General features: G+C 34.0%; 1 protein-coding gene across 3 annotated transcripts in view; it reads right to left on the bottom strand.

Moving 5' to 3' along the window:
- The window catches only part of LOC136031516 (uncharacterized), a 335648-nt gene that overhangs the window by 186712 nt on the left and 137427 nt on the right, over positions 1-11509 (bottom strand). For all 3 annotated transcript variants that reach the window (XM_065711185.1, XM_065711186.1, XM_065711184.1), the window contains exon 4: positions 4250-4388. In XM_065711185.1, coding sequence (XP_065567257.1) covers positions 4250-4388 — 139 coding nt within the window. The remainder of the gene's footprint in view (positions 1-4249; positions 4389-11509) is intronic.

The raw sequence follows: 11509 nt of genomic DNA, 5'->3' as shown, positions 1-11509 counted from the left end.
AGGGGGAAACCGGGATTCTTGGAAAACTTGAAAATTGGGGTGTTTTTATCTTACGAATAGATGATCGGATCTTAATGACATTTGATTTTTAGAAAGAATTCATGTCTCAGAGCTCTAATTTCAAATCCCAACCAGGTCGTTTGACATTGGGGGGAGTTGGAGGGGGAAATTTTGGAAAAACACTTGGAGTGTAGGAATCAGGATGAAGCTTGGTGGATAGAATAAACAAATGTCCTTGATACGTGATTGACAGAATCGTACTGGATTCACTCTCTTTGGGGGAGTTGGGGGGAGGGGTTCAGGGATTTGGCGAGTTTGGTGCTTCTGGACGTGCTAGGACGATGAAAATTGATAGGCGTGTCAGGGAGCTGCACAATTTGACTTGATAAAGTCGTTTTCCCCAGATTCGACCATCTGGGGGGCTAAAGGGAGAGGAAAAATTAGAAAAAATTAGGTATTTATAACTTACGTTATAACTTACGGGTGATCGGATCTTAATGAATTTTGATATTTAGAAGGATATCGTGACCCAGAGCTCTTATTTTAAATCCTGACCGGCATTAAGCCTCTTATTTTCCTTTTTAAATCAATCTATTGATTCATAGAATTTTGTTAGAGCTCATATCATATGATCTCTTGGCTCTTAGCTCTTCTAGCCTCGTCACAAGTGCCATATGAGCTCTTAGCTCTTGTTTCTTCTTCTTTTCCAACAAGCAGTTCACCAGAACAACTTCTAAGTAAGGTATTAAGGTATAGCCGATCAAACAGTTCGTGGTAACGAACTGTTTGATCGGCTGATTTCTCTAATTTAACAGAAATTACTCCGTATATGAAAGGGGCTTTTCCTCCTCAACGCCCCGCTATTTACGCTAAAGTATTTTACTGTTTTAAAATGGTGAGCTAAGAGAAAGAGTCAAACTTTAGCGTAAAAAGCAGGGCGTTGAGGAGGAAAAGCCCCTTTCATATATGGAGTAATTTCTGTTTGTTTTAAGTTTTAACGCCGCTCCTAACTTTCATTTAAAAAACTTGTTTTTTTTTGTTTTTACCCATCAGACCTTTCCCTCTTCGAAGAAAATACCAATTTTGGTCATAATTTAAATCAGAAAAAATTTATTTTTGTTTGGTTCTAATGTATGAAGTTTTTTAAGGGAAAAAAGGTACCGCAAATATAATTGTTAATGACTTTCAAAATATAGGTTTCGTTTTGCTGTCATACTTGGCCAAAAATTCCCACTATTTGAAATATTTGAACTCCGAACAATGTTAATTAGACTACCCTACAGGCACAAGGTATGCTTTGTTTTACCAATTTTTTGGCAGAATATTACGTAAGGTGCTTCATTATTTTAAGGTGCTACAGTTTTTTAATTAGAAAAATCTCTTATAATATTTGTTTCACTTGATGATCATATCATTGTTTTTATAAGAGAAAATTTTACACCCTATAAAGTAAACTCTGTTACAAACCCATTAAATTTGGCATACATGAAACTGAGTCATACTGGAGCTGTAAAAGATTAGTAAAACTATTTAATACATAACAATAACTATCGACATTATTTAACAGGTTCTAGAAAATATTAATGTCTCTAGCAGACGTCTGTAAGGATGGAACGATTGACGTTTCTAAGGTTAAGTTAATCTTTTAATCTTTAAGGTTTAAGTTAATCGTTTCTAAGGTTAAGTTAATCTTTTTAGTTTACTGTATTGCTCAATCGTATTAGACGATTAGACTGCTAAACAGATTGACGTTTTTCTGTTTAACATTTTCCTAGTAGCAGACCCCCAACCGAGGTATGCTATTTCCCAAAAAGTCTGGAAAAAACTTCTGCTGCTGCTAGAACTTGTTTTAATGTACCTATTGATTGGCGTTATTCTTTGCGTGGCCTTTAAAAATTCTTAAAATGAAGAAAGGGCCGTCCCCGTGTCACTTTAGTCAGCGCGACCCTTGTTGCAAACATTGACGTACTTAATACTGTGAAACCTGCCTTTAAAATTAACGGCTAATAAAAACAAAGTGTAAATGTAAACAATACTAAGAACAATATTACCGCATATCTGAGTCATAATACTTTCCAAAAAAAGTAATTACTTCATAATCTGACTGTAAATAGTAAAAATTAATCTAATTCTAAACTACAGTTTATGATATTAAATTAGGTTTTTTTTTTTTTTTTTTTTTTTTTTTTTTTTTTTTTTTTTTTTTTTTTTTTTTTTTTTTTTTGAGGACAGGCATCCTTTGGCTGCTGTTCCTTTCTAGATCAAAAATTTATATCTTGGAAGTCATCCAAGAACTGGTCAGAGCAACTCAGATGAACCCAACGTTTTTCTAAATATAAAAACAATGCCTTTTTATATATATTTATTTTCTATAAATTTTTCTTTGAATTTTCACTTCTGTTACAAGCAGAAAGTATTATTTCTTTATCTTCTGTCAAGCTGAAGTACAAAAAAAGAAAAAAAACTTAAAACTTAAAACATTTGGTAGGTTTCATGAATGTATTTAAAAATATTGAATAATATATTGGATCTAATTCTTAGAGGAAAGTATAAGAGAAAATTTAATAACAGTATACCAAATCATGTAAAAAAAAAAAAAAAAAAAAAAAAAAAAAAAAAAAAAAAAAAAAAAAAAAAAAAAAATCTGCACATTCACGTCAATACACGATCATCGCGTCAACCAAAGGACGTGCCGAACACTTCTTTTAATTAGCTATAAGTGAAAATGATTCTTCAAGTGGTTCTCCACATACTTGTTGCATTTGTACAGATTTATTTACTTATAAAAGGTAGGATACACCGATTGAGACAACATTTCTTGGTACTTCTATCTTGAAGACAACCAAATTTATATACTGCATACTATACAGTTATATAATTTGAATTTAAATAACTTATAAATTATATACTAAAAGAAAATCGCATCATTCAGCCACAAATTGTAATTGTCTACATATTTTTATCCTCATTGAAATGTACAGACACGTCAGAAACCGATATCCCAACTCGTAAAAACAGATGCTTCCCCACAAGGCCAAATTTTCAACTTTTATTCCGGGGAGGAGGGGGAGGGGGCTACCACCAAAGTTATGTCTTCTTCCAGACTGTATTTAACGATCCAGAGCAAAATTAGGGCCAAAACTGCTTAAATACCCTACTTGGTGTTTGTATTTTCTTTTTTTTATAGGCGGTAAGGTTTTCTTTATAATAATGCCCGAGTTCTATGGAAGCCAAAATAGTTTGTGTTTTAACCAGATATTTAAGCAGTGGGCATTTTGACCAGCACCTAAATATCTGGATGTATACGATTGTTACTATACCTCCTTATATTTTTCATTTAATTCCCGATTAATTAATTTAATTTAATTAATCAGGTATTTAAGCTGTGGACCTTTAGAACAGCGCCTAAATATTGGTGTATACGATTATTACTACAACTCTTTATATTTGTAATTTAATTCCGTTATTTTCAGCCTTTTTTCCCGAAATTTTACTCCCTTCCCCCCCAAAAAAAAATTCAGGCTCACAAGTCTGATTTTCCGACTCACAAGTCTGATATATATATATATATATATATATATATATATATATATATATATATATATATATATATATATATATATATATATATATATATATATATATATATATATATATATATATATATATATATATATATATACGCGCTTCCCAGTGTGCGCGTATTATTACTCTTTCTTGAACAGAAAGTCAAGGAATTACGATACGCAATGAACATGTTTAAGTAGTATTTTTGACTGATTTCAGTTGAAATATAGTATAGGTGTGGCGTGTTTATGCAGTATTTTCGACACAATCACATGTTATTCAGTTTTTGCAAATATTGTTCAGATTAGTTCATTCAACGGTTCGCAGGTGGAGGAGCCTTTCGACACGTGCTTTCCCGTAACATTGGGATTTTTTTTTCAGTCTTGCCATAATTCCATATACTTTTCCTATGATTCCAATCTTTTTAGCTTCAGGATATTTAACGTAGAAACCTGATTTTAGCAAGCAGAAACCCTGTCATTTACAAAGGTATAGAAAACTTATGTTGCAACGAAGAAAAAAGAAGATGATAATTACAGAGCAAAATGCGGAATAACTTTCAAAAGGACAGCTGAAATGAGCAATTTGAACGGAGGCAGATCTTGGGCCTTGAAAGCTATGTAACAGAGGGTCTAATGAAGTAGACTTGAATGTCATTATGAATAGAAGTCAAAGAGCATACCTGTTCTGTTAAACTTCACTAATTCCAAATATGGTTGGCTATATTGAGCATCACCATAAATCTTGGCAAGACGGTCTTCGCCCGGCTCACAGTAATATTTTGAATCCGACGGATCTTCATATGCTTCGGTGACACGGACCTGGAAGTTTGCCGAAATTTTTATAATATATCAATTAAAAATACATTTCTATTTGCCGTGAAGACAGTCAAAAAATCATGTGCGATTATCTCTAAATAATTTGAATTTTGTTGTCTGGGAAGTCAGATAGATAGTACTATTGACCTTATCCGATATTTTCCACGACGGACATTTGAACATGAGAGGAAAGGTTTAAGACTTCAAGGTTTTTTGTGTCAAAATGAAATTTATTAAAATAATAAAAATATAAGTTTGTGTCTTAAAAACCTAACTTAAAATTGTTTAACATATTAATTAGTGTAAATTAAAAATTTTGACTTAGTATTGTGAAGGGGTCTCTGGTATTTACTTTGAATGATGTGGGTTTTCATGAATATCGATCACACAGACCTAGAAGTTTGCCAAACTTTTTGCATATATTCAGCCCGGAGGAGAGCATTTTCAAGCGCTTCAATCGCTTTGTAAAAAATTCTGATTTTAAATCGTCTCATCCAAATATTCGAAGAGGCAGTAATTACTTAGCAATAGAGGGGTTTATGGTCACCCTCCCCACTGCTTGCTGTACATGCAGTAACTAAAAAAAATTACAAAAATAAGGTTGATTTGCTAGAAACACAAGATGGTCGGACATCAACAACATATTATCGAGAATCTTCTTACCTTAGTTAGTTTATGTTTGATGTCCCAATAACTTTTCACTGAAAAGAAATATATAGAAATATATTTTTTGGAAATAAACTATTATGCCTTTCTCGTGCCTCTGATCCTCATAATATTTTGGTAAGCCGACATGCAAAATTCCCTGGACCCAAGCCAAGATTTATCTTAAAATATTGGAATTTATGTAACAAGAAACATTTTTTCCATCATCAGCTGTTTGCTTGTTTCATGGTATTTTTCCATTGACTTGAAAATATAATGATGTTTTGCAGCCAGGCGTGTGCGATTTTTCTCCCCGTTTCCTATAATCTTCCTGTAATTGACCCGCAATGGCTGCCCTGATAAAGATGGTCAAACAGTTCGTGGTAACAAACTGTATAGTAAGGAGCGACCCGGCTCAATAGTAACCAAAACTGTAAAAAATGGAACTTTGATACCAATAGCTACATCAAAAGAATTGCATTTTAATGCTGATTTTAAATATATAAGTTTCATCAAGTTTAATCTTACCCATCAAAAGTTACGAGCCTGAGAAAAGTTGCCTTATTTTAGAAAATAGGGGAAAACAACTCCTAGAAGTCATAGAATCTTAACGATTCCTGTTGTAGAAGTTTCAAGCTCCTATCTACAAAAATGTGGAATTTTGTATTTTTTGCCAGAAGGCAGATCACGGATGCGTATTTATTTGTTTTTTTTCCCAGGGGTGATCGTATCGACCCAGTGGTCCGAGAATCTTGCGAGAGGGCTCATTCTAGCGGAAATAAAAAGTTCTAGTGCCCTTTTTAAGTGACCAAAAAATTGGAGGACACCTAGGCCCCCTCCCACGCTAATCATTTTCCCAAAGTCACCAAACTAAAATTCTGAGATAGCCATTTTATTCAGCGTAGTCAAAAAACCTTATAAGTATGTCTTTGGGGACGATAGTCCCCGTGGGAGGGGCCAAAAGTTACAAACTTTGACCAGTGCTTACATTTAGTAATGGTTATTTGGAAGAGTACAGACGTTTTCTGGGGGATTTTTAGGTTGAGGGGGGAGGGGGGTTGATAAGAGGGGGATATGTTGGTGGAACTTTCCTTGGAGGAATTTGTCATGGGGGAAGAAAAGTTTCATGAAGGCAGAGCAGGATTTTCTAGCATTATTTAAAAAAAATGAAAAAATAAATATGAAAAAGTAAGGATAAAGCTTAAAAGATAAGGAAAACAAATAAGGAGAAACATTAAAACTTAAAACGAACAGAAATTATTACGTGTATGATGGGCTCACCTCCTCCTAATACCTCGCTCTTTACGCTAAAGCATTTTTAGTAATTTCATCTATTTATTCTACGGCTTTTGTGATTCAGGGGTCATTCTTAAGAAATTGGGACAAGATTTAAGCTTTAGTGTAAAGAGCGAGGTACTGAAGAGGGGATGAATCCCTTCATATACGTAATAAAAACATGAGAGTACAGAAGTTCGTTACGTAAGCTAATTTGTAAGTTACGTATATCTTTTACTAATGAACATTCGTAAAAAATTAAAAGTTCTAGTTGCCTTTTTAAGTAACCAAAAAATCGGAGGGCAACTAGGCCTCCTTCCCCGCTCCTTTTTTCTCAAAATCACTCGATCAAAACTACGAGAAAGCCAATTAGCCAAAAAAATAAATATGCAAATTTTGTTTTAATTATTTATCTGCGGAGAGCCAAAATCAAAACATGCATTAATTCAAAAACGTTCAGAAATTAAATAAAAAAAAACAAGTTTTTTTTAACGGGAAGTAAGGAGCGACATTAAAACTTAAAACGAACAGAAATAACTTCGTATATGAAAGGGCTGCTTCCTCATCAACTCCCCGCTCTTTACGCTAAAGTTTTTTACTGTTTTAAAAAGTAGAATTAAGAGCAAGAGTCAAACTTTAGCGTAAAGAGCGAGGCGTTGATGAGGAAGCAGCCTCTTTCATATACGAAGTAATTTCTCTTCGTTTTAAGTGTTAATGTCGCTTCTTACTTCCCGTTAAAAAAAACTTGTTTTTTTTTATTTAATATAAATAAGGAGTCGGAAACTATAGCCTACAAGCCATATAGTCAAATTTAAATGCACCACTACTAAACACTCTTGGAAAGTTATTGACTGTGGGTCTTCAAGTTTAATTAAAATACAAAAGTGATCAGGAGAAAAAAAGTACAAGAGACTACGGCATAGCATATAACACAAATTGCAGGATAGGGCCAGGGAAATTTTACATTCGGTTCCATGCTTTACATGCAATCAGAGTTAATACATGCAGAACTTTTTACCATTATAGTTTTTTTCCCTAAAAAGTTTCTTAATGGGAATGGCGACCCCGCTTCCATATACCCTTCAATAGTCCCTTTCATTAGAATTAGCATTGAAAAAAAAAGATAATATGGGGTAGAGGGATTAGCAAATTTATTCTTGGATCTTCTATATTTTTTATTATGTATATAGAAAGGCAACATTGAAACCTTTAATATTGCATACAAATAATCAAACAGTTCGTGGTAACGAACTGTAGTAAGGAGCGACCCGGCTCAATAGTAACCAAAACTCTAAAAAATGGAATTTTGATACCAATAGCTACATCAAAAGAATCGCATTTTAATGCTGGTTTTAAATATATAAGTTTCATAAAGTTTAGTCTTACCCATCAAAAGTTACGAGCCTGAGAAAATTTGCGTTATTTTAGAAAATAGGGGGAAACGCCCCTAAAAGTCATAGAATCTTAACGAAAATCACACCATCAGATTCAGCGTATCAGAGAACCCTACTGTAGAAGTTTCGAGCATTTTTTGCCAGAAGGCAGATCACGGATGCGTGTTTATTTGTTTTTTTGTTTTGTTTTTTTTTTCCCAGGGGTGATCGTATCGACCCAGTTGTCCTAGAATGTTGCAAGAGGGCTCATTCTAACGGAAATGAAAAGTTCTAGTGCCCTTTTTAAGTGACCAAAAAAATTGGAGGGCACCTAGACCCCCTCCCACGCTAATTATTTTCCCAAAGTCAACGGATCAAAATTCTGAGATAGCCATTTTATTCAGCGTAGTCAAAAAACCTTATAACTATGTCTTTGGGGACGACTTACTCCCCCACAGTCCCCGTGGGAGGGGCAACAAGTTACAAACTTTGACCTGTGCTTACATATAGTAATGGTTATTGGGAAGTATACAGGCGTTTTCAGGAGGATTTTTTTTGGTTTGGGGGAGGGGTTGAGAAGAGGGGGATATGCTGGGGGAACTTTCCTTCGAGAATTTGTAATGGGAGAAGAAAATTTCCATGAAGGGACAGCAGGATTTACTAGCATTATTTAAAAAAAAACAATTAAAAAATAAAAGTGAAAAAGCCTTTTCAGCTGGAAGTAAGGAACAGCAATAAAACTTAAAACAAACAGAAATTATTACCCATATGAGGGGCTCACCTCCTTCTAATACCTCGCACTTTACGCTAATGTATTTTCGGTAATTTCAACTACTTATTCTACGGCTTTTGTGATTCAGGGGGTCATTCTTAATGAATTGGGATAAAATTTAAGCTTTAGCGTAAAGAGCGAGGTACTGACGATGGGGCGAATCCCCTCATATATGTAATAAAAAACATGAGAATACAAAAGTTCTTTACGTAAGCTAATTTATAAGTTACGTAAATCTTTTACCAATAAAAAGATTCGTAAAAAATTAAAAGTTCTAGTTGCCTTTTTAATTAACCAAAAAATCGGGGGGCAACTAGGCTTCGTCCCCCGCTCTTTTTTTCTCAAAATCATTCGATCAAAATTATGAGAAAGCCATTGAGCCAAAAAAAAATATGCAAATTTCGTTTTGATTATTCCTCTGCGGAGAGCCAAAATCAAAACATGCATTGATTCAAAAACGTTCAGAAATTAAATAAAAAAAACAAGTTTTTTCAACTGAAAGTAAGGAGAGACATCAAAACTTAAAACACACAGAAAATTACTTCGTATATGAAAGAGGCTGCTTCCTCATCAACGCCCCGCTCTTTACGCTAAAGTTTTTTACTGTTTTAGAAAGAAGAATTGAGAGAAAGAGTCAAACTTTAGCGTAAAGAGCGGGGCGTTAATGAGGAAGCAGCCTCTTTCATATACGAAGTAATTTCTGTGCGTTTTAAGTTTTGATGTCACTCCTTACTTTCAGTTGAAAAAACTTGTTTTTTTTATTTAATTTATAATGAAGCGATATCCTGGTATCAGAAGGTGTGGGAGACAAAAAGCAATGTTAGGTTAATATCTATTGAAGGATGCTACGCTGCTCAGATTTTCAATTTCACAACAGGAAAGTATCAAAGTGAACATATTTTTTTTTTTTTACTGAAAAACTCGGCAACTGAAAAGCAAACTTCCTACTATCTCACGTAATTTTTGTCAAAGCTATTACAAAATATTCAACTATTTTTTTTTTTCTTCCATCAGCCGAAGAACTAAGGAATCTTAAAGTTTCAAGCATTTTAATGTTCAAAGGTTTCTTTTTATGACGAATCAGCTTAAGTTTTCAAAATTTATCATCATTAAATCGTTTTTCAGAATCTCTGTGAGTCTGCAGCCTTAATATATATACACATATATATATATATATATATATATATATATATATATATATATATATATATATATATATATATATATATATATATATACAAGCTTTTGGGGTGGCGCTTCGCGCCACCCCAACACCTAGCTGGTGGGGGCACTTCGCCCCCCCCAAGCCCCCCCCCCACCCGCGTAAGTCGTTACGCGCCATTGTAGTTGTGTCCCTGTGTCCCACCTGTGAATAAAGATATATATATATATATATATATATATATATATATATATATATATATATATATATATATATATATATATATATATATATATATATATATATATATATATATATATACATATATATATATATATATATATATATATATATATATATATATATATATATATATATATATATATATATATATATATATATATATTTTAACTACGTAAAACTTGCGAATATACAACATTCTTGGCTGTCCCATTGTCTGTGCATATAAATAGATTGTCAGGTTTACCGACTCTTGAACATGCAACATATAATTGTCCATGGGAAAAACAACCTGTATTCAGATCTATACCTCATTATTCTAATTATTGCCCTTGAGCTTTGTTGATGGTGATTGCTAATCGAACATTCCCTATGTCCCCGTCGTCATTTATATATCCCCCTGTACCCCCCGGCGTCCCCGTTGTTGTTGTTTCCCTGTGTCCCGGTGTCCCGGTCGTCATTTTTGTCTCGATCGTCATTTGTGATCTGGTGTCCCGGTCTGTAATTTCTCTTTGAGTGTCCTGGTCGTCATTGATATTCCCTGTGTCCCGGTCGTCATTTGTGTCCCGGTGCTTTGTTGATGGTGATTGCTAGTCGAACATTTCTTGTGTCCCGGTCGCTTTCTCTTTGATTGTCCCGGTCGTCATTTGTGTCCCGATGTCCCGGTCTGTAAGTTCGTCAGTCGAAAACATGACGTCAGTCGACACACAAACATGACGTCACTCGACAGACACACACACACACAGACAACTTATTTTTATATATATAGATATATATATATTGATTCTAATATATTTCAATTTAAAACTTAGTTTAAGCTTACAGTTTGTTTTTTTGAAGAAAGAAATTCTATTCGTGGCGAGGAGACCATGTCAAGAATATACGACTACGATCTTCTCCTCCCTGGAATCTTGAAATTTCTCACGATTTGTCTTATAATTTCTTTTATGATCCGTATAATTGACATATTTTTGGGAAGTCTCCTAAGTTACTCCCCTCTCAAAATTTTGATTACCTCCCTTCTCTGAAGGATAAAGTCACAATATTTATCATCCTTTGAGCAGTAAAACGGAGGAAAAGTTATAAATAAGAAGACCCAACAGTGTTGAAAAATTCAGTGTGCGAAAAAGCACAAAAGAAGGAAAAGCCGTAGATTCTCTTTTGGGATGACAAAAAATTGTCTCGGATAATAAGTGTTATAACTATTAACAGCAATTATAACAGTGTTTCAAGATGACAGTTCCCAGAGTCGTGACACATTACGTCAGCTTGAAAATTAGTAAATCATATAGCAAGTTTTTTGCCATTCATTTTGGTTTGAACACTAAAGTTGTAACACAGCTAATAACAATACTCAACGCTCACTTCATCTGAAAAAGGGCATAAGGCTGTTCAAAAAAAAGTACCACCAGTACCTAATGTGGATATGAGTTGTGGCTTCTTAATTATGAAGCAGCATAAGGCACTGTCTATACGCATGTACTTAAAATGGGTGTTCAGGAATCAGATAAAAAAAAATTCAATACATGATATCAAGCAACATGATGGCACATGTAAAAGAGAGTGGAACATAGCTGGCTCAACAGGGATTGGGTAAGGGTCAAATAATTCATTAGGGTAAGTATCCTTTTAAATTTCGATGGTGCATATTTCTTTC

The sequence above is a fragment of the Artemia franciscana genome, chromosome 9, assembly GCF_032884065.1.
Source record: "Artemia franciscana chromosome 9, ASM3288406v1, whole genome shotgun sequence".
Taxonomy (NCBI): domain Eukaryota; kingdom Metazoa; phylum Arthropoda; class Branchiopoda; order Anostraca; family Artemiidae; genus Artemia; species Artemia franciscana.
Note: the sequence above shows the minus strand (reverse complement) of the source record. Positions and strands in the feature narration are given on the sequence as shown.